We start from the raw sequence: 24,509 nt of genomic DNA on the forward strand, positions 1-24,509 counted from the left end.
TAGTAGAGACAGGATTTTGCCATGTTGGTCAGGCTGGTCTCAAATTCCTGACCTCAGGTGATCCACTCCCCTCAGTCTCCCAAGATGCTAGCATTACAGGCATGAGCCACCATGCCCAGCCTGACACGGAACTTCTGAAAGTACATAGGAAGTACCTGGCATAGCAAATGTCAACTTCCTTCCTTATACTACTACCTTTATTGTAAGAGAGATAGAAACCCCTTGTCTTTTTCTCCTGCCTTTCAGCCTTTGTTATTTTGGGTTGTTTTGTTTTGTTTTTGACATGTCTATGTAGAATTTTTTAAAAGTGTATCTTCGTCAATAATGCAAAACTTAAAAGTTGTCTTTGTCAATAAATACATTTGTTCTTTTAAATATTGGGAACCCCAGGAGGAGTTGTCCTATTCATTCAGTCATTTATCCACACAATATTTGTAAAGTATCTATGACAATATTTCATTAATACTAAAATGCACTCATTTGCAAGACATATCATTATTTTATAGATGAATAAGAGACGGAAAAACTCAGCCAATTAAACTATGCCACATCCTCAGTTACAAGAGGGATTCCTATTTCAGAAGTCTTAAGTTTGAGCAAAGAAATGTACAGGATAACATCAGTGAGAAGCAGTGTGGAATTAATCCTCCAGGATGCTAGGCATAGGACACAAAATTATACAAGACACTGTTTCAGTCATGGGGGACAGAAAAGAACCAAGATCCAGAGTTGGCATCAACCCCCTCACTCCCAAGAAGAGAGTCAACTCCAGTTTCATCCAGAGAAAATTCTTTTTCATGTCCCTTTTAGATCATTAAATGTCATATGCTGATCACTGTTTCACCTTTGAGAAATACAGTGACCTGTTTAAATGGTCCCATTTTTAAATCACTTTTCTTCAAATAGGGCCAGTTTTAAATGGCTGTATGTCATCCCACCCATGGATGAGAGTGAAAATGGCTCTCATTATTTCAGCAGATCACATAAGCCATGCTGCAGGAGAGCAGGAGGTGAGAAGGTAGAGGAAATTCAATTTGATGATCACATGATCTTTCTTCCCCTGAACCTCCCCATTCAACTGAAGATTTTGTGTCGTGATCCCAAATGGGTCAAAATACAGCTTGGAAAAGTTTTCTGAATAGTCTTTCTCTATTCTAAATATACTTAATACAGTTATGCCCCATTTCTCTTTCCTTACATTGAAGCCTGCTTGGCCAGAAATGTGCCTAGGTTGGCTAATTTTTTTAAGTAGTTGGCAAAATATGACCCCAAGTGGAGGCAAAGTTTTAGGGGAAGATGTTGGGGACAGGTGTACCATCAGTGATTCTGACTCACCCCATTGAAATGTGATGTTTGTATGTGTTTGGGGAATTAAATTTTGGTGATAGAAAAAAAAAAAATCCAAAAAGAGAAAGAGAGACTAAAAATAATAGTCTCTTCAAATCCAAATGAGAATTCTACTAATAGCGTCTTGATGCGCCATGCCAGGCCCATACTCCAGTCAATAGAGATTTTCTTTTGAAGGTAAGCAATTTAGAGAATGAATCTGCTCTGCCGTCTGGTTGGAGGATGGGTGCCAAGGTTAGATCTTTAAGGAAATAATCTTATTAGTCCCTCTTATTAAGGAAGCCTCTGCAGTGAGTAGACTTTGAACCTGCCTGATAAAAAGTAGGTCTTGTCAAACAGCTCACAGCTCCTAGTGAAAAGGTTGAACTTTGTTGGTTTAGATCATCCAATCCAAATGCAAACATGTTTCTAAGCTTCTGTTTGCATACTCTGGGAGAAAAAAAGACTTCCTCTTTATCCCAGACTCTGACACTAATAGGATTCCCAGGCGATGGCAGCTCCCATGGAAATTACTAAATCACTGTGTTAGTGGCACATACAGAAAGGCAAAAGTTTCCAGTGTAACTCGAAATGTGAAGCTTCCAATTGTCACTGTTTGGGTCCTTTTATTTCTTTAAATCTTCATTTTTTTCCCTTTAACGGATCCTGATCTTCCCGTTTCTCCACCATTACATCCCCGTACTGACCCCATCTGGAAGCTGTAAGTCTGAAATTTTGACAGCTTTGTCATTTTCATAGCTGTGAAGGTTGATGTCAAGCTTACAGGGTTATTGCTCTCCAGGAATACTTTACTACATAATCAAGCGGAAGGTCAAGCGAGGTGGAGAGAGAGAAAAAAAAACTCTAATTAAATCAGAAAGGGCTGACTTGTGCCCTAAGAAATGCGTGCAACTTCAGGGAGAGCAATGCTTGTATCCAAGTGCAACAATTGGCCCCAGTTAGGGGCCGCACTTGTCACAATGAACAACAAAGAAATTGCCACTAAAGCAAGCGGCTTCTTGAAGAACTGGCTTCATTCTTTGCTTTTACCCGGCCATTAAGGCCCTTCTCAAATCAGATTAAGGAAAGGCGCTGTAACACATAGTTTCATTAGAGTAATGGAAAGAGGAGAGCAAGCTCTTTTCTTACATCTGCTCCTTTGGTTCCTGAGATTTGTGGCTTCTGGATACCAGGTTGGTATGTAATGCAACAGACAATAGCGGCCGCATGGAATGAAAGACACGTCTGAGGCTTACGCTACTGAGAACAGAATTGAGAAGAGCCTTACTCCAAATGTTTGCATGATGTGTCCCTGCAAGGAGGAACCAGACACTGTGTAGAATTCTGAGAGTGTAGAATTCTCAGGTAGGATTTGCACAAACTGTACATTTCAGTTCAGCAAATCCTACCTGAGACCTACTGATACAGTTTGGATATGTGTCCCCTCTAAATCTCATGTTAAATTGTAATCTTCAGTGTTGGAGGTAGGGTCTGATGGGAGGTGTTTGGGTCACGGGGATGGACCTCTCATGGCTTGGTGCTGTTCTTGCAATAGTGAGTTCTTGTGAGGTCTGGCTAAGTGTGTAGCATGCACACTCCCCTCACTCTCTCTTGCTCCTGACCCTACCATGTGATGTGCAAGCTTCCACTTCACCTTCTGTCATGAGTAAAAGCTCCCTGAGGCCTCCCCAGAAGCCAAGCAGAGGCAGGTGCCATGCTTCTTGTACAGCCTGCAGAACCGTCAGCCACTTAAACCTCTTTTCTTTGTATATTACCCAGTCACAGGCATTTCTTTATGGAAATACAAGAACGACCTAATACACCTACTGTGTGCTAAATATTTGGCAAGACATTAATGGCTCAGAGAAGTCATAGATAGAGTTCTGTGTTTAACCCATTTATGCTGGAGGTTGCAGTTTCTGTGTGTGAAAAATCAGACCTTGGTGATGACCTTGAGCAGTAGGTTATAAATAACTCCCACAAGCTTAGCATTCCAATAATGGAACACTAGGCATAAAGGGGTTAATAGGGGTTTAAGAGAGATGAGCAAATACTACATATATAAGGTGGGATAATCATAACTGTAAAAATTATTGAGCAGCTACTATGTGCAGGTCACTGGTTTAAGTGCCTTGCAGAGAACAAGTTATTTGATATAAATGTTAGACTATTATGCCTGGAGCACATAGGCAAGGACGTCAGCTCAGCTGTGGAAGGTAGAGGGCATGGAACGTTCCCTGCAAAAAGGGATTTAAATGTGTCTTGAAGGATGGATAAGAATTATACCCTATGTTTAAAAAGTGGAGGAGTGGAAGATAAAACCTCTCTAAATTTAGTAAACTTCATAAATAAAGACTTAAAGTGCACATAAGATGAGATCATCCAAGAAATGTGGTATTCCTGCAGCACAAAGCAAAAGGCAGGTGGTAGGGAAGGGGCTGAAGATGATGGAATGTAATGAAGGCTTTGTCCTGTCGGTGAGGGAGCTGAGGGAGAATTTTTAAGTAGGGCTGATGTTTAGATTTCCATTTGGAAAGACTAGGGCACTGCTTCTGTCCCTGCTGAAGTAATAACTGTTCAAGTTTGCCTCATCGACCTGGCTTGAAGACAATCCACCCTCCGAGGGTGGCCACTGCCCCTGGAGGGGAATCTGGGTGGAACCCTCAGAATCAGGCATCACAACATTCTATTTGTTGACTTAAATGAGAGGAATGAAGATTTTTTGTTTCTTTAATTTATTGGTGAATGCGGCTCATGGAAATTTAATGCCTCTGTATCAAACCAAATGAGCCAGGATTTCTTAGAAAGAGTTGCATCCTTTAAGCGCCAGCCTGGAGTGTGTACCCTGCTGATATCCTTTTATGTCTATGGAAAAGACCCTCCCTGGACAGTTGGCTGCAGCAGATAGTAACTCCTTCTTTGCCAGGCTTGCACGTGAGGATACCTGTGTCTTATACTCACAGGCCAAGGAGAACCATCTTTCTGAGCAATGCCTGTCTTTGATGGCCAGGTGATATGATCAAAGGACAAGGCAAATGAGAAAGGCAGCGAGTGGGGAGAGGGACAGAAGAGAAGCAATAATATGCTGTGAACCACAGTGAGGGACCTGATGCCACACGGACTGGTGATCACATCCCTGAGATTCGTTCCACTGAGACTTAGCACTGGAAAAAAAAAAAGGCAGGCTACAGGGCATAAGAAATATGAAATAATTTATCAGGCCAGAGCGTTAGACTCATTTCCTTTTTAACCATTTTGCTGCAGGTTAAACTTTCCTTCGTGCTTCTGTAGGGCAGCTGCTGGAAATACAAAGGCTTGCATCCAGTATTGGAAAGTGCCAGACTTTCCCGGCCACTTTTGCTAGGGGTGGAAGCTCCATTTCTTCATGAGCAGTGGCTGGGCCTCTGCATTCTGAAGATGTATGCATCCCAGTTAGTAGAGATGGGGTGAGGTTGTAAGATTGTATGAGTCTCCGAACTGTTTCTAGCAGTGAAAAAAAGAAGTCAAACCAATCCAGATGAATGATTTGGAAGGCTTTCAGAGGAAGGGGAAATATTACATGTCCGCCCAGGGTTCTGAAAAAAGGTCCCTTTGCTGAAGAGCTTACAAGTTCTGCACACACATACACACACACATACGCACACACGCAGAGTGGAACTAAGGTCAGCACTGGAAACCACTGTGCTATGGCAGAAAGAGAGTTGCGATGTTGGAGGAGCAGGGAGATGCATGTCTGTTGAAAACTTGGGTTTTGCTTCTGGCCTTGCAACTGTAACAGCATTTTTTTTCCTCTCTCTATTCCCCATACTGCGCCATGATCCAAAGCAAACATTCCTTTGACAATACGTTGACGAACTGAAGGCTTCAACCACTGGTCCACTCAGCAGCCTGAGCAAACACAGTTCCAACCTCCCCCCTCCTCTCACTGCATCCCTTCCTCTCCACATCGGGAACAGGCTCTGCCCCTAGTTGATCATTTCAGGTCTGTGGAGGTTTCATAAGTCCTAACCACAGATCAGCTTTCTAAATTGAGGAGGTGATGAATTTTTAAATCCTTGAACCTGTGCTGTAATCATCTTTCCAGCATCCCACATATTACAATGCAGGAAGGCAACAGATGTGTTTCCGTATGGCTCTGGCAACATGGAATATTGATAGGGATGGGAGTGTGGACTTGGTGTTGAGGTTCGTCTACAGTGAAGGTGGCAGTTTTCATCCCAGCTTCTCGTTGTCCACCTTTCTTTTCTGACACGTAAGACATGAAGAAAGGCCCAAGCCCGTGATACCCAAGGCTAGTTCAATGAAAGCTCTTAAAAAGCTGGGCAATGGAATCTGTCTAAAAAGGTCTTTATCAGTCTCCAAGGGCCAATTGCTAATGCAGCTAATACACGTTTGATCTATACAGATGATTTTTCCTTTGTCCTCAAGGGAATCTCTACAAACACTTTGGGTTTACATGATGCCAAGCCCAAGTAGCCTGTCGGAAAATAAATAGCATTTTAACACATTCAAGCATCAGTCCCCAGGATGAAAAGTAGCACATAGGCTCTTCTCTGAGTTGTCTAGCTGGGCTATAGGACATAATGAAAACTTCATTTTTAGAACATTTCTTTTTCTGGTGACATTTCACTCTGAGGCACTGCATTCTGAAGGGGAAAAGGCACAAAGTAGACACTCTGATTCCAAAAAAAAAAAAAAAAATGAAAAGCAAAAAGGAATAAAATTTTATCTAGGACAGTATTTCCAAATGCACATATGGGTGCCGTGTACCAATTTGTGTGGTGCAACTATGCGAGATATCCTTAAGAGGCACATGGTTGAATTTTTTATTTTTAGAAAAGTTTTAATATTTATTTCTTGTAATATATTTTAAGAGATATATATTACATACATATACAGAGAGATATCCATATAAATGTAGCCATGTTTAGCTAGCACATCCAAGCTGTGATTTTTTGGATATTATTAACTAAGATGAAAGTAAAGTCAGAAACAATAAGTCAATTTGCAGAAAAATATTAAGAATTGAAAACTAGATGGAACTACAGCTCCAGCAGCTGTCAGAAAGGATTGGATAGAACAAATACCCAGAAGGTGTGAGGGAATGGCTAACGTGGGAAATGCTGATGGAGAGAAATTCCCACATGTTAATAGAGGAGGCGGAGCCATCTCTGCCACGGTCAGTGGGGATGACTGTGAGTCTACCTCCCCTGGAATATCTGTCTGCCTACAGATATGTCAACCACAACAGAGTCCCCGTGGCTTCTGTACACAGTTCTCTGTTGTCTGAAGTTGTGTTGTCTTTGTGGTTTTAAGCAGAAAATCACACATGTTCATGATGCCTTAATCTGACATGTCATATTAACCCTTTTCGTGTGATCTGCATAAGGCAGAATGCTGCAGGTCACGCAGGAGACATGCCTTACGGAGAAGCCTTCCTCTCAAAAGAGTGAACTCTGACCTGGACTCAAGTGAAAGGAGAGAATTTATAACTATCCCATAATATATCTGAGCCCATGATAGAAAGATGATAGCAGCTCCTAGCTACCAAGTCTTCAGCATCTTCTGGGAATGACATACTAAATCTAACCGTCAGATGGGCTAAGTGAACCAAGCACCATTTATTCTCCTTGTATTTATGGGGAGGCTAAAGTGGGAGACTTACACAGCTAGGAAGAGATTCAAATCCAATTGTGTCTAAACAAGAGGTTGGATAAGTTACAGTAAGAGGCCGTGCTTTGGCTATGAACACTTTTGGGGAATGGCCTCTCCTATAGCTTTGGTTCTGTCCACAACAGGCCTATGTAAATCCTACAAAGCCTTCCTTAGAATAATACCCACACATAACTGTCCTCCCTAGTAATAGGATATCGCAGAACAAGAAACATTGACTATGATCTTTCTTCTTGGAAGAGGGTGGGAGAGTCTAGGGGATGGTTCATGTGGAAGAATAAGAGGGAAAATAAAATAATGAATCCATACAGATGAGAGGGATACTCATGGATACACTGGGAATCCCATGTATACACCAGGATTCTCTTCTCAGATCCGTAGGAAGTCCCTACATGACACTGAGAAGATCTCCTCTTTCCTCGATCTTCTTTTCTCCCTCTGTAGTATGAGGGGTTTGGCCTAAAGGATCACGTAAGTCCCATCTGACCTTTTGTGTGTTCTTTTTCTCCTCTGATGTAGAATAGCTCAGAAAGAGAGAGTTGCCCTGGAGAGTGGTTGCTAAAACAATAGGAAACAATAAAGAAACCCTACCTTCACTGTTCACTCAGTCTAAGAAAGAACAGTAGAGCCACATTATCATAAAGGATTCCAAGAAGTGTACAGAAGACACCTCTTTCTGGAGCAGAAGGGAGGGGAAGGTGTGGGGAACATGGAGCCACACTCTATTCACTTCCTGGATTCCCTTTGAGCTCTCTATCTGCTTCTTTCTTGGCTAACCGCAACTTAGAATCAACTGAGTTTTCAAATCAGCTTGTATAGACAAGAAACATGCTATGAACCCTCCTTCTAAAGAGCTTACCTTTAACTTCAGAGAACAAGATGGCTGCTTTTCTCCTGCTACATTTAAAAAAGTTATTCAGATGAGGATTATACGGTTTCTGAATCTTCTCTGCCACTTTAATTTTCTAACCCACCAATTTAAAGATAGCCTTAAACAACTGTTCTGCCCCTGTGGAAACAGGAAGTAGATGCCTCAGGCAGTTCCTTGGGTTGCTGTGTTGGAAGCAATGATAGCTTCTCAATTCTGCTGCCAGTGAGACACAACTTCGCCTCAGCAGTGCACAGTTAGAGACATTCATCATTAGAAATTGAGTGGGAGCTTCTATATGGGGAAAAAAAAAAAAAAACCACCCTAGAATTTAAAGACCATCAAGAGTGCTTATGTAATATTTATAGAGACAAAGAAAGACCTCTGTTTTACAACAAGCATTCTTAACCCCACACATTGCAAAAGTACAAATAGCCCAGCAAAGTCAGAATGACCCATGTGAAGTATACCTTGTAAGACAGAAAACGTTCAACTGAATGCTGACTATACCATTAGTATGTACCATGGAAGTCCATACTAAATAAGGGAAATTTTTGAGAAATGCTAACTTAATGAAACAAAATCATGACTCATATTAGAAAGTGATTAGCTGAGATCTTGCAGTGAATAAAACAGGGCCATGTTACAACTTGATTTGGTTGATGTGTTTCAGAAGGACTCATAATTCATGTTCCAACTGGAGAAATAGCTTCAGCGAATGATGCAACATATCATATTTTTGTTCAGGTGTTTTGACAGGAAGCAAAAGAGTTGTTTGGAATTCTAATTGAGAAAAGAGCCCTAATGATGTTCACGCGGTCCAGTGTTGGGATATAGTGTGCCGATATTTCCTAGCAAAGAAAATGTAGAATCTGCTTCTTCTGAAGATTTATAATTTTGATAGCCTTTGTTTATGTAAGCAACAAGTGTGATTAGTAATTCAAATAACTGCACGTTCAAGATTTCTTGTATTTGTTTATGCATAAAAGGGTGCAATTATCTATTAATATCATTAGAGAAAAAATATATGGAAAAAACTTCTGTATTCGTCAAAGATATTAATAACTTATATGTGCGATGCCATCTTATTAAAAGGTAGCCTTTATAAAATACGGAGAGTTTGAAGTGTTGCCTTTCTTACTCAAAAGATTTAGAAGTACCCATCAAAACCATTAGTTAGATGGCTTAACAAATTGTGGAAAGTAGAACCTTTTCTCCGTAAAATATAACCTTAAAATCAAAATTTAAAGCAATCACTATCTGAGAAAAAAACAATGTGTTCAGTAAAAAATTAAATACTGCTCATGTAAGCTCAGTATTAATGCAGAGAGGCAGGATTGAATCGAAACCAATTTGTCTGATAGTGAGATGAAGGCTGGCGACGAGTTCCACTGGTCTTGTCTTCAGCCTTGTGGGGGAATGGCAGGGACATTCGATGTGAGGTCAGTCCTGTGGGTTCCAGCCCAGCTGTGCTGGGGGCACGAATTTGAGCAAGTCCCTTCATTTGCCCTGTCACCTTTGTCCTCCTTCAGGAAATGCCAGTTTTGCATCAGATTGGAAGTTCTCAGCCTCTATTCCCTGCAGTTTGGGAGACAGGATGTATAGATAGGAAGGAGAAAGATCCTAGAGGGTGTGGCTCGTGGTCAGTTTCTTCCCCCCATCTCCTATACAGCAGCCCTGTTTGGGTATCAAAAAGCTGAAATAATGTTACTTTACAGTTAAATCAACAGAAAGATGTTCAGTTGATATTGAAAACTATGGAATCTCCTTTTTAAAAAGATAACTTTCGTGATCCTCCTCTTAATGCTCTCAGTTTTTATACTCTGTTTAGTTTTTATTGACATCTCTGTCATGGGGCAGCTCATCTAGACAAGTTTATTGAAGGCAAATGATAGTGATGACTATGGTGCTTTGCACACAGATTGTCAATAACAATCTGACTGTTTGGGGAGCACTTAGAGATGTGGTTCGAGCATGTGTGAACCTCGGCAGTGTAAGTTTTGTGCCATTTAACTGATAACATTTTGAAAATTTATAACAGCTGAGGGTTATTATAAGCTCATAAGATGCTAGGCACAGAGCAAAGCACTTTACATTTCTCACTGAATCCTCGAAAATAATAAGGTCTTATTACCCATAGTTTCAAGATGAGGAAACTGAGTCTCAAGGAGGATGAACAACTTGACCAAGGCCATGGGGTCAGCATATGCCTGACAGACCCTTAGACCTTCCCACATCACAGCACTCAGGGCAGTGAGGGGGTCCCAAGGCATCTTTGCTGAGACTTTTAGCCTGAGGTCAGCTTCTAAGTTAATTATGACTTAGTTATTGGAAGAATAAATAATTTTCTTGAATAATCTTCATCTCAAGGAATAGTCTTTCTTCCTGTCACTACAGTTAGTTGCTTTTAAACCTTATTCAAAAAAAATTACAATGTGGGTTGGATTCCTTAGTGGGGAGGATGAGAAGAACCACTTCAAGCTGAGGACACAGTTGTTTCCAGATGTGGCCAGGGCCTCCTTAAAGGTTACTGAGCTGGATAACCCAGCATTCTGGGCCTAGGGAATCAACACACCCACCTAACATCATCCCACAGGGCAATCTGTGTCCTTTACTTTTTGCTATTCAGGTAGCTGGGTTGTATCATTGTGTGGTGTGTGACTGTGTGTGTGTCTGTGTGTGTGTGTGTCTGTGTGTGTGTGTTCTCTAATGCTAGCCTTCATTCATTTATTGCTGAGGGAAGTCCTGCTTCTTCCTGCACTGGAGCCCAATTCCCATTGCTTTTCTAATGTGTGCACTAGAGAATGGGACTTCCCGCTCTGGGCCCCGCTCTACTGACCTGCACTATGTTCTCTATCCATTGCTTCCATCTCAGACAGCGCTTTTCCTCCCAAGATACATGAGTTCGGTTGGACTAAGTCATTGGAAGTGACAGTCACTTAAAAAAATAAAAGAAAGAAAACTGGCAAAACACAGGAATGCATGTTCAGGGGAAGCCTTTGAGAGAGGCAGGTGGCTCTTGCCTCCTCGGGTTCTTGGATGAGACAATGGACTCTCCCCAAGCCGACTTCTTCTTGCTTAGATGAACTGACTTAACTGTGAGGTCCTGCCAAAGGTTGTTTCACTAAGCGGTGCCTGGGGCTTTCACAAAGTGAAGTACCTCTGCCTGCCAAGCAGGGACTCTCCAGCTAGACAGTGGGGGAATTTCATAGCCTTCTCACCACTCCTCCAAAAGAGGAAGTTCCTGACATCGTCTTATCTTTACCTGCCAGGGTGCAGTTCGTTCCACCTGTGGCTAATACGCCCAGCTCATAATGTGCCATTGAGCTATAGAGAAGGGAAATGGTGGACTGCGACTTGGAGGAATTGTTCATTTTGTTGAAGAGGAGACTTGAGGACAGAATCATTGCTCTACTTGGCTAAATCTGTGGTCTTCCTGTCTAGTGCTGTGGCTTCAATGGGGCACCAAGGAGCATTTGTGGAGTGAGCGTGATTGCTCTCCATCTAGCTAGGAAGGTTAGTCATGTCGCCAAATATTTCTTACTTCCCTTAAGAGCCCATTCTAAATCAATCTTCCATGAATTCATCAAAATGTTTTTTGTAGTGACTCAACTTTGCTGGTTCCATGTCAATTTCCTCAACCCAGAGAGGCCACTTGAAGGGCATTTCCCAAAATGTTATCTGAACCTTCCTCCCTGGAGTGTCTTCTGCTTACTCCAGGGAAAGAGTCCTTTTCCCTGGGCTTATTTGCCGTGGTGGCCATATTTTAATGCTCTCTTGGCTTCTAATAGATGAGTTGGGACACGCCTCAAAGTGTTTTCATTCCCTCTGAAAGAGGTTGAATCAGGGAAGAGATGGGGAGAAATATATGTGGGAACAGTATAATTGTATCCAAGAGGATTCTTAGTAATCAGGATGCCAGTGTGTGTTTTCCAGAGCCTAGAGCTGACATAAATAATGTAGCGTACCTCGCTTTGTGCAGGCTTGCTGTGGAATGCTGATGGAGAAAAAGCCAAACTGGGATCTGAAGCTCCCGGCTCCCGGCACAGCCTTTAAAATCCTTTTATTGAGTGGTACTTTTGAAACTGCAGCCAGGACCTTGGCGGGCTGGATGTGCCAGGGAGAAGTCAGAGGAGGAGCTCCGGCGGAGGCTGCCTTGCCTGGCTTTTGGAGAATGAGAAACTGGTGCGGCCTGGATGGCTCCAGCTAATGATTGGTTAATTTCATTTTGCGTTCCTAATCCCACAAGGAATAGGACATCTCTGTCAAGGCCCTGAGAGCCGGGTAAGTGTGCAGCTGTTGCTAACAAGATATGACTGGCCCCTCAAACATAGTTAAAAGCATCTTGCTAGCCTTTTAGAGCCTCTTGCCTTAATGGGAAGAGCCAAATGAGCTTTGCGGGACAACTAACCCCAAATGAAGTCCTGCAGCTTAAGCTCATTTAAAGGCAAAGTGTGCACTGGGGAGAGGAAGAGGGACCACAAGCGCCACAGTTCATTTGCAGGAAGGAAACAAATGTGCCTTCACGTAGGATTTTCACAGGAGGTCTGCGAAGCCAAATATCCAATTGAAACATCTTCCAGATTTTGATTTACAGTGTAACTTAAGCCTATAGTCTTGGCCACAAATGATAGAAGGGAAGGAAAAGGTGGGGAGTGGGGGAAAGGAATAGAGGGATGCTAGAAATTATTCTCTGTTGTTGAGGATCTTCAGGGACAGGCTCTGGGCATTTAGCGAAAGAGACAGCGATTCCTTTGCCTGTACTCTGGTGGTTTAGAAAAGAACCTCAGGGAATATTTGTTTTGTTTTGTTTTGTTTTCCTTTTGATTAAGGCATTTGGGGTCTAGAAAAGAAGATTAAAGCAGGATCTGTTTAATTTATTTAGTTTGCCTCACAGACATGAAGCTTCAGAATGGTAAGTGTCAATTACATTCCTACCGATTTGGGTAAACTAGCTGGGAGAGGGTTCTCACAGAGCAAGGATCTGTTACCAAATCCGGGCTGTCTTACACTTTTCGGCCAATGACAGGAGCTGCTGTGTAAACACAGAAAAAACATAGACGACAAGTTTGATTGGGAAGGAAGGCTTTGTGTGACTTGTCCTTTTGGGGGATGGTTCTCTGTTGTTGTTGGTTTGACAATTATAGGGTGTCCTTGGGAAACCATCTATAGCACACTTAAATTCACTTGACGAATGTAAGCACGATCCGATATTTCCATCAAGGGAAAGAAGTATATATTTTCCTCTTATTTTGCTACAGATTTGTTGTTTTCTTCTTTCTCCATTTAAGAATGGAGTGTTTTATAAAACAGTATTTGGAAATTTCGTTTGTTATGTGATGTATTGCTAAGAATGTATTCTTACTAAGAACTCTACAAGTCCCTTTCAGTGATTTCATTGAACTGGTAAGGAAAGGAGCACGTTTTTCTCTGAGTTTCCTTCCATCCTCTCCCATTAGGCTCTGTGCTTTGTTTACCTGCTACTTTAGGTGGTTTCGCCAAAACTTTCATTCAGTAGCCCAAAAACCCACATTTCTCTCTGCTTGGACAAATGCCTTCTCAAATTAGCATTGTGGTTTTATCTTTTGAAGGAGAAGTTGTATCTTCATGGATAAGGACAAAAGAGGGTTTTTTGGTTTGGTTTCTTTTTTTTTTTTTTTTTTTTTTATTGGGGCAGGTTAAGATTTGGTCTTTACTCTGAGGAATCCATTTGGACAGTTTTCCAGCAAGCCTTCCACTCTTTGGGAAATGCCCATCTGTGAAATGGGCTTGGGATTTGATTAAAAATGTAACACCTCAACCCTTTGGAAGCCTCTCAGTCACACTGTGAACATTTGAAAAAAATGATTATGGAGAGTTAGCTGAGGGTTGTCAATAAGCTGGTCTCTGTAGGACTGAGTTTAAAAATGTTTTCAGCATGCAAAAACTGGGTTGCTTGTTGGTTTCTATTTATAATTACATTAGAAGAAAGTAGATCTTAACTGCAGGTAAATCCAATACTTCTAATAAACAAAACTTAGTTTTTATAACCTAAAGAAGTGACCTGAAGGAATGTGAAGAATTGTTAGAAGGCCGTGGTTCTTGGGCGCAGAGTCACAGCTTCATGTTTAATTTAACAAAACATTAAACATTTCATGTTTAATTTAATGAAACATTAGAGCACTAGGATTTGTCACCTTCATGACAGAATGTCAGAACTGTGGGATAGTTTCGAAATATATGTTCTTTCGACAGAATTCACATATCACACTGGAGTTGTTTCACATCCAAAGGCCTATATTTTCTTCTAGGGGTCTTTTTTTTCTCTCTCTCTGATAAAAGAAGGAGAAGCAAAAAAGCAAGTATAACAACAAAAACAACACATTAGGCATGCACTACTAGTCTAGCTAATTTTAGGGGGGCTATTAGCAGGCATTTAGGCAAATCTATTAACATTTAGCATCAGCACAAATGCAATTGCATTTCTACTTTTTGTACTTCTGACAAAATAAGCACACGGATCTTCAGGACAAGAAAAGAATGGACGTTAGAAACATTCGTTAGGTGATAAACTTTTTATTAAACCCATTTGGATGTTTTAAATGAGCTATTGAAGAAAGTGGGGTGAAATCTTTGGAAAAAATTAAGTAAATGTATCCGTTTGATAAAGATTATTACCAGCGTGAGAGAGGCAACCCTCTGTACTGCAGCGTGTGCCACATTTTTTCTTAGTCTGGAAAATGTGGTTGGAGGTTGATAGTGCTGGTTTGCCTTTGGCTTGTGATAGGAAATTTCCCTTTTTCATATTTCAAAGTGCTGAAATAGAAATACGCCCTACCTCTCTGTCCATATTTTGCAGGTTGGTGGAGCTCTATTTTCATCAGATGCTTAGAATGGTTAGCTCTTTTCCATGAAAAACAAGAATTGATGTTTGGGCAGCGAAGGCAAATACCAATCCATAAAGCATGCATGTGTGTATGCATATATGTAATTATGCATGTACACCCACCCACCCATACACACACACACACACACAATGTACAAGACTACAAACCCTTCCCCTCATCCCGCACCATCAAATTCTGCTTCTATTCATTTGAACTACCTCCTGCACCATTTCTGGAATGCTGTATAAAACACAACAGAGATTTACGCAAGGGCAGTGTTTTGTTTTGTGATGACAGGAGTGCGAGTGCCTCTCCTGTTATTATATACTCAGCCTGTGTACCTTGAAGTGTCTGAGACCAGATGCTTCAGAGAGAGATGTCATATTCATGCAATTCAGAGGAGCATATGGTGAGAGAAAAATCGTTGTGACAGTTGCTGACCTGTGGAGCAAGTCTCTTTTTTAACCCTGAAAAAATCATTTTAACCCTATCCTAAAGAGCCACAGATACATGGTTTAGTTGAAGAATTTCCTAATTCTCCTGTATTTTGCAGTCTGGAAAAAGGTTGCAAAAGGGGCTGGGGAAGTGGAGAAGCTGCCCTGGCCATCACAGGATGGATGGCCTCTCCTGCTCACACCCTACTCTTGGGGCTACAGCCAGATTCCTCCTCTCAGCCTCTGGGTCCAAAGGCTGAGATTCAGCTTGGTGCAACCCAGCTTACCTAGTTCAGGCTTGTGGTGGCTCCCCTGCCTTCTCCCCAGGGAGCTGGAGAAGACCCAGCAAAGCTTAGCCCTGTGTGCTGTCCTGGAGGCCAGAGGCATTGCCTGCTGCCTTTATCATCCTTCATGACCACCATCCTAACCTGAAGACAGCACAGAGGTAGCGGAAGTTGCTAAGGAGGTCTCTTCACTTCCTAAGGCCTCTTTAATCCCTGCCTACATGTCTGACACTCTAACACACCCTAGAAAGGAAAGCAAAGGTGGCATGCCTCCCCCTGCCACCACCACCAAGGACCTCCTAGTGTCATGTGGAAGATCTATGAACAAAAATGCAACAAAGCATTGTCTTCAGTGCCATGAGGGCCAAAAGAAGAAAGCCTTGTATGGCCACAGGTATTATGTGGGTGCAGAGGAGAGAGCCAGCAACCCTCAGAGAGGTCAGAACAAGCTTCATAGAAGCAGTTTTGTTAGGAGAGCTGGCCTGGCAGATTGCCCCGGAAGACAAGAGGCGGGGCTCTCCACACCCAGAACATGGCAGATGTTTAGCAAATCAGGTAACTTCAAGTACTGAGTTCGGTAAGGCTGGCACCCAAGGCATGAGGAAGGCAAGAGATTATACTAAAAAGATAAGCAGAGCCTTGTGGTGAATGACTTTCTGCATCATCAAGTCTAAATCCTCTCTAATCTGCCACATCCTTATAAATCTGAAAGAGCCCGTCAGCTCATAGCCGTAAGCAAAGTGAGGGTCGAGCATATCAAAAACAACAGTATGGTTTGTGAACACGCCTAAGTTTCACAATGTCCACAACTAATTCAACATTTAAAAAAAGGACTGGCTACCACTGTGTGAGCCAAATTCATCCCATGTGCGTGTTTCAGATGGAGCCTGGGGGCTACCAGTCCGGAACCTCTGCAACAGCCAATAGGCACCTGCAAAGGGATCTCATCCTACCACTAACTTGCTTCTGGCCTGAAAAGATTTTGGAGAAGAGCTTTTACAAATACAGAAAGAATATGTTTGGAGACAAATATTCTAGTGTCCCTACTTAGAAATATGGTTGGGAGGCAAATATATATGTTCATGTTCCTATCTGGATTTATATTTATATATATTTGTGTAATGGTGGGTGTGTTCTGGTCACACCCACCATTAGTCAAAGCTTCTGGAAGTGGAATCCAAAATGCAGGTCAAAATTCTGACTCTGTAGACAAAGACACATATTCCGGCAGACCACAGCTTAAAAGTGCATTTAGTATATAGTCATTCACCACGGGGCTCTGCTTATCTTTCTAGTACAATCTCTTGCCTTCCTCATGCCTTGGGTGCCAGCCTTACTGAACCCCTTTACACAGTGCATGTACTACATGGGTTTTTGCAGGGGGTGGGGTTCTTGTGGGTTTTTTTTAATGTTTTAATTTCCTCACCAGCCATTTAACTTTATGCCATATGGTGATGGCAGAGCTGCCCCCACTTCTGTGAGAAGACCCTAGTGATTCCACAAGCATCTTTTGAGAAAGCAGACCTGCTGAGTGCTTAGAATAGCAGAAAGGAGGCTAGGGAGGATGCAAGAGCCATCACCTTTTCATCTTGATCTCCTAGACCTTAACTCATCTAGACCATATGCCTGTCATCTAGCTCGGGGCAGGACAGTCTGACAGCAGCACCTCCCAGGAGAGACCCGCCATCCCATGGGCTCTGCAGTCCCAAACTGCTAGGGTTCTCTTTTGAGTTAAGTGTCAGGCTGACTATGGGAAACCTGGATTTGAGCCCTGGCTGCCTTAGTGCCTTTGAGTAAGAGCGCTGGGCATTTGGCATTTGTTGAAGTGACTGAGCTCTCAGTGCCTTAATGTATCCATCCGAATAGTGGATAGCAATACTTCTCAGCTCCATAGAGATAATAGTAAAGATAATTATCAAAAAAAAAAACAAAAAACAAAAATCTGTGACCCAGGTATCAGCTCACACCCAATTCCACAGACCATTCCCCCTTTCTGGGCATTCCTTGAGCTCCCGTGCTCAAGCTCGTGTTTGCTCGTTTTTCAGCACTTGCTCCTTCTCGCAGGCCATCACGTCATGTGCCTGTCCCTTTCTCTCCACCCCAAGCTGCTCCAATTGTGGAACTTGGCCCCTCACCCCCAGCATGTGCAAAACACACACAAATTAGCAAACAAAACCTCAGGCAGACAAAATCATCCACCCAAAACCTTGTGTGGAACAGACTTTACTGAAAGTTTGGAGAAAAGACGAGCTTAGAGTTTTATATGCTGGCGATAAAAAGAAGCTTAAATAGAATATTCAGCACCTCTCTTCTTCAAGAGTCCCTGGGTCAGTTCTGTCTAACTGGGGCTCCAGCTCCCTGCCAAGTACACTGTTGCATTTCTGTCTCTCCTGATTGGCCAGAAATTCAAATGGATTTCATTCTATTTTTGCAGAGCAGCTCAGTACTCTCCATCTCCACCCTCAAATCCAGCACTTTCTTCTTTCCTCGCAGACCCCTTGACAGACTCCGAAAAAGGAAGACCATAGTATAGAGATTTATTTCCCAAAGGGTATCAATAGCACCATTACCCATCACTAACCTTCAAGCCAAGAAGGGAAAGGTTGAAAACATTTTTGTTTTCAAAAGCACTTTTTCTGACTTATAATACTTTACTATGTATTTCCTGACATTTTTAATCTCTTTCCCACATGGATGATTGATTGATTGATTGATTGATTAAGGGATCAATTAAAAAGGCAGTGTGGCCAAAGGTTAAGAGCACAGACTTGGGAGCTCTGCTGCTGACTCAGCAGTATGACTCTGAGCAAGTTACTTAAGTTCTCTGAGCTTCGGGTAAAGGCAGATAGTCAAGGTACCTCCCTGATACCCCAGCTATGTAGTTAAATGACACCATGCACATTGAGGGGCTGATTTCAGAACCTGGCACATGCAATGGTTATTACTTTGTCTATAGTCAATGGCAGCATTTCGTTTTCATCCAAATTTTATAATAGGATGTTTTCTCTATTTCAAAAATAATTTCAGTTTAAATGCGTAGTGTGCTGGGATTCTGACATAAGCCAGATTGCATCTTGCCCCACTGTGTAGAAACTGACTCTGTCCATCCTCCATCCTCAAGACAGAAGCCGGGTGGCCTGCTGCCTTCCCCTAAGTAGTCTTCAATTTAATATATATTTCTCTACAGTGACCTTCCCACTGCTACTGTTTTAACCAGACAACTAACAAGCCCAAGGTGGTTCGAAATAACCGACATTAGCTAAACTTTTTTCAACCAATGTTGCTAGAAACACAATCGCTCAGAAGTAACGCTCACATCTTCAGTGGAACAGAATCCAATTGTTTGCTCTTGGTTTGAGTCCTCAGAGTGGGGCTGGTAGGGGGCAAGGAACAATTATTGCAACTAAATTTTAATCAACAGTTTCAGTAACAATATTGAATTAAAAAGGAACTAGCTACTAGTTAGAGCATGGCTTAACTTGTACACAGGCAAATCAGTCATTCTATGGTGATTAACATCTATTCAGAACAGAGAATGTATTATGGGTACTAAATTATCATAGGAATTAATGCAGTCTTTTTAAAGGGCTTAAAATATGTTAATAAATACAGTATGCCAGCACCTGCAGCTCAAGGAACCAAAGTCATTAAAGATGGTTATAATTATATTTATTATTACAAGGATCTAGGTGGGGGGAAAAACAGTTTAATGAGCATGAATGAAATAGAGGTTCTTTATTTAAAACTTCTTACCTAAAGAAACTGCTCCCTTTGAGGAGCTGAGTTATTGCATGAAATCACTGAATGAAAGAACTATACAAAATGTAAATTAGGGATAATTTTCCAACCTCTGGGCAGTGAATTTCAGGGGTCCACTGGGGTCATAGCAAAACTCTCCACCTTTTTCCCTTTGAACTTAGCATGGGATTCCTCTTCCCCTGCTGTGCTCTGGAGGACTCCTGTGATGTTCACCACTTTTCCAATTTCAGTTTCCCCCGCCCTCCCGGACCTGCTCCACCCAAGTGCCACACCCACCTTGCAGTTGCTCAAACAATCCTTTATCCGCCCTCAGGGTCCTAGCACATACTTTTCCCTCTACATGACATTTATTTTGCAACCACCTCAATAGCACATGGCCAGGCTTTGTCCTAGACAAATAGTAAATACTATCTAGTTTAATCCTCATGAGTGCCTTATGGATTAGATCCCATTATCATCCCCATTTTAAAGATGGGGCAAATGAGTCAGAGAAGGACTCAGAGGCTTGCCATAGGTCCTGCTGACTTGAAGTTTTCTTCACCACAAAGTTCTGCTGTATCTTTGTAGGACTGGCCACTCTCATCCCTCAGATCTCAGCTCCGATACTGTCCTTGACCCCCTTACCTAAACTCTCCTTTCCCCGGACCCCATCCCCAGTTTCTGTGTTTCAGGATCCAGTTTATTCTCTGCAACAGCTGTCACGTCATTTGAGGCAATTGTCTGTAGGTGTTTTTAGTGATAATTTTCCTTCTCTTGCGCTAGGATCACGCCTGCGAAGACAGCAACTGTTTTTGTTTGATGCTGTATCCACAGCCCTGTTGAAGTAACTGACACTTAATATATCCTGAATAAATATTTGTTTAATGAGTCCTTGAACTCATATGTTCACCATTTGCTGTCCATAGCCAATAATAAATGATATTCTTAATCTATTTACTTACATAGACAGATAGATGAAAAAAACATATTTATTTTTCAAATTATCTGATGACTAAAATCTAATTTTATTAGGAAGGGTAATCCTCTTTTGGAGTTAAAAATTATCTTAGCCGATTGATACAAAAACGGCAGTCTAAAATAAGTATTTTTATATTAAATCTGGGCCCTTTTACATACAAGGTTGGGAACTGATGATTAAGAGTAACTTCTATTTGACAATTAAGAAATAGGAGAACGTGAGAGGAAAAGCCACAGGCTCGAGGTATGGAGCTGATGAGGACAGGGTTCTCTGGCTCTTGGTCTCACGTCGTTTCTGCCCACCTGCCCTGCCTCTTGTTGCCTATGTTGATAGCATCTGGGGAAGCCCATCAGAAACAGAGGAGCCTTTTTTCGGACTAACTCTTGCTGCTACTGAGAATGTTGTGCTTGGCAGGTCAGGAGCAGTGGATTGAAGCTCTCTTATTTTCTTAAATCTTGGGGGTGTTCAAGGTGAAAATTAACTGTCTGCCTATCCTCATGGTGGAATGCATTTGAAATGCTATTTCCTCTTATGAAGTAGAAGAAGAGAAGTAAACAAACACACATCGCGTGGAATTAAAAGTGGAGGTCCCAGAGCTGCATATCCCACCTACAGTGAGACACCAGCCTTAAAGAAACTGCCTCGTGTTCCTAGTTTGCCAGCTTGTTGAGAATACAGTCTGGCTACTAAAACCCCTAACATCACAATTCTTTTATTTTATTTTATTTTTTTTGAGATGGAGTCTCTCTCTGTCGCTCAGGCTCACGTGCAGTGGCGTGATCTTAGCCCACTGCAACCTCCACTTCCCGGATTTAAGTGATTTTACCGCCTCAGCCTCCTGAGTAGCTGGGACTAGAGGCACATGCCACCATGCTCAGCTAATTTTTGTATTTTCAGTAGGGACAGGGTTCACCATGTTAGCCAGGATGGTCTCGATCTCCTGACCTAGTGATCCACCTGCCTCAGCCTCTCAAAGTGCTGGGATTACAGGTGTGAGCCACTGCACCCAGCCACAGCACAATTCTTTACAATATAGGAGACATGAACCACACTGAGCATCTGATTAAAGTTGGGGGTTCTATGCCCAGAGAAAAGGAATATGTACACACATGAAACAATTTGCACATTGTTTCAGGGAACTTATGTGCATTCCTTTGTTAATTTCATGGATCTCCAGAGGCCCATGAATTCCAGTTTAAGAAGCCCTGGTAGCATAGAGCACCTAGTGATGTTAATTGTAATAGCTAATATTTGTTAAGGAATTATCATGTGTCAGATATCTGACATACATATAGTAATTATACATTTTTTCATTAGCTTTCAGATATAACAATTGTTTCCATTATGCAGATGAGGAAACTGAGGCTCAAAAGAGCTAAATAAGCCAGAAAGTATTGCAGCCCAGATTAGAATTCAGTTGGTCTGATACTAGAACCTCTCACAAAGGCAGGCACAGAAAATTTGCCTAAAGCACGCTTCCTTCAGCTGGCGTGTGATGCCATGAGGAATCCCAGGGTGGGAAGGCAAGGCTGTGCAAAACACCTTCAGAGCATCAGTGAAGGCCACAAAGGGCTGGTGAATCCACACTCCGTGTCTTTCAGCTCCTCATGGAGAGCCAATCAAGATAGTCCCAGGATATCTCCTCTTGCCAAATATTGCCTTCTATCCTCCTACGTATTGGGGGACTGGAAAAATGCATTTCCAAATGACTTCACATCCTTAATTCACTGGGCTGGAGCTTAGAGTTCTTGGCATTTTATTGAGCCCATATTCATAATACTTTCTTTTTTTTTTTTTTTTTTTGAGATGGAGTTTTGCTCTTGTTGCCCAGGCTGGAGTTCAATGGTGTGATCTAGGTCAATGCCATCTCTGCCTTCTGGGTTCAAGTGATTCTCCTACCTCAGCCTCCCAAGTAGCTGGGATGACAGGCATGTGCCACCAGGCCCAGCTAATTTTGTGTTTTTAGTAGAGACAGGATTTAACTGTGTTAGTCAGGCTGGTCTCAAACTCCCGACCTCAGGTGATGCTCTCGCCTGGGCCTTCCATAGTGCTGGGATTATAGGCGTGAGCCACTGCTCCTGGCCCAGAATACTTTCAATTTAAGAGTGTCTGTCATCAAATGGGCAGATGGGTGCTATCTGAACATGAAACTCTCTCAGAAATATTTAGAACTGACTGGATTGTCAGCCTATTTTATGAGAGGCTTTTAGAGTAAGATATGTTCAACTATTTCCTTCATTCCTTAAGAGAATGCACAGAACCCATTAGAAGTTGCTTAAGAATGTTTCTTTGATCATTTTTTTTCTTTTTTCTTTTTTAAAGAGAGCAGGCTCATTTTTACTTAGGAACGGGTCTAATCTAACAAGTTAGAACTAATAACTTTAATGGAGTTAAATACCTCTCTGGATGTTTCTTTTCTACTAATTGGGCTTTATTTAGTATCTTGTAATTAATATCCTAAGCACCTGCTTGGTTGTAGGCCTCTTGCATTATGAATAATGAAGTGAGTCAGAGACAGCCCTTGGCCTCAAGAAGTTTACAGTCTAGTAGGAGAACAGGACATGGAAAGAAATCAATGTAGTGTACTCTGGTGTGTGATAGAGGAAGCAAACAAAAGAGAGAGAGTGGTCAGCTCAGGCTCAAAAGTTTATGATTGGGTGCAAAGACAGTCTTAGAGAAGCATTTAAGAAAACTGTAATCTCTAGAACAGGTGTTCTCAAACTTGATGGCACACCAGAGTGCCTCAGAGGGCTTATTATAACGCAGATTGATGGGCCCCAAGCTCAAGTTTCTCACTCAGTGTATCCAGAGTGGGTGTCCAGATTTGCTTTTCTATCAAGCTCTCAGAGGATGCTGCTGCTGATTGTCCAAGGAAAACACTTTGAGAACCACTATTCTAGCTTCTCAGAGGAAAAAATACAGAAAATGCTTGTGTTGTTTCCAGGTTTTTATCTCCTTATTTCATTTCACCTTTGTCTGTCTTGCTGTATGTTGTTAGTTTTCTTGTCAATATGTGTATTTCTGTTCTCTCTATGGGAAGTACATCTCTGTATTTTTCTGCAGGCTGCCTTCCCCTTCCCATTCTTTTTCTTCCTCCTCCTCCTCTTCTTTCTTCTTCCTATGACCTCTGAGTAGAAATGGCTAAGGAAAATGATATACCACTTATATAAATTGTGAATTATATACATTCTTGTGGATGCAGGTCTGTGAGTATGGGTTTATTCTGAAACCAGCACCGTGGTCAGCATTATTCCTCACAATTGATCATGTCTCACAAAACATTCTGAACCTATGGGTAGACAATTAAATAGAATAGCCAAATGAAAGAGCCACTCCTGCATATCCTCTGGTCCTCTCAGGTCTTATAGTGCCCACATTGCTTTCCTAGAGGGTGCAGAGCAAGCCAGGAAAGAAGACGGCAACCAAGCAAGTCTAAGTCAGTTGCAAGAGTTCAGCAATTGTTTTTTTAAACAACACTGCAGCCTTTTCATAAACAGAGTCACGTTGTGACCCAAATGCAATGGAAAGTATAAACTCATGTCAGAAAACAATACCAAGTTCCTACATTAATGAATCTTTCTCCTTTCCTTTATTCTTTCGGTCCATTTTGAGCAGGAAATAAGAACCTTGCGGATGGAACGATCATCATTTGTCAATCCTTTTGCAGCAATTTTCCCAACAGTTCTTTCAGCTCTAAATGCTTTTAAGCATCTGTCAGTATCATATAATAGCCTTAATGGGAGGGAAAAACAAAAACAACAACAACTATTTGCTGAATAAGAATAAAATGAGTGAGTGTTTCTCTTCTTCCTGGATTGCAGTGAAAATGATGGTCCTGTCCATATGTGGATTTCCACATGCAGCCGTGCGGTTATTGTTTGCACTTAGACCTTAAGTTGTCTGTGATTTTATGTGTGTAAGAATGGTGCCAATTGTGAGAGAGAATGGACAAAAAAATATTTAGCATGTCTGAGGTGAGACAAGTCAATAAACAGCTTGATTACTAATTCATTCAGGAACAAAAATAATGGCTTTCTAAACTGAAACGACCAAATCCAATAACTGACTGTTTGTCAGGGCAGTAATAATGGTATTTGTATCTCTTTTAATTGGCTTTAACCTTTCCCTTCATGTGTGCAGTATTAAAAAATTAAAGAGGAAAGTATTTAGAGGCATAGATTTACGGCACTGCGTGGATTACATGCTTTTAATGAGGTCAGGACAATAAACCATCTGAGCAGAACCTGCTGCCCAATGATGAATTATTCCCTTTTACAACAGATAGACTACAGCAAGTGTGCGTGCACACACGCATGCTCACAGGCCCCCACGCTTGTCTGG

At 41.8% G+C, this 24,509-nt stretch overlaps 1 protein-coding gene across 10 annotated transcripts in view; it reads left to right on the top strand.

The window, feature by feature from the left end:
* Positions 1–24,509, top strand: part of TENM2 (teneurin transmembrane protein 2) — a 1,289,478-nt gene that overhangs the window by 834,883 nt on the left and 430,086 nt on the right. The window contains exon 1 of one of the 10 annotated variants that reach the window (XM_037740627.1): positions 12,569–12,782. The exons of the other annotated variants lie outside the window; for them this stretch is intronic. Within the exon in view, the coding sequence (XP_037596555.1) occupies positions 12,767–12,782 (16 nt within the window). The 5' untranslated portion in view covers positions 12,569–12,766. Of the gene's footprint in view, positions 1–12,568; positions 12,783–24,509 lie in introns of those variants that run through there. 10 annotated transcript variants of the gene reach the window in all.

This window comes from Cebus imitator, unplaced genomic scaffold (genome assembly GCF_001604975.1).
Source record: "Cebus imitator isolate Cc_AM_T3 unplaced genomic scaffold, Cebus_imitator-1.0 Scaffold86, whole genome shotgun sequence".
In the NCBI taxonomy this organism is placed as follows: domain Eukaryota; kingdom Metazoa; phylum Chordata; class Mammalia; order Primates; family Cebidae; genus Cebus; species Cebus imitator.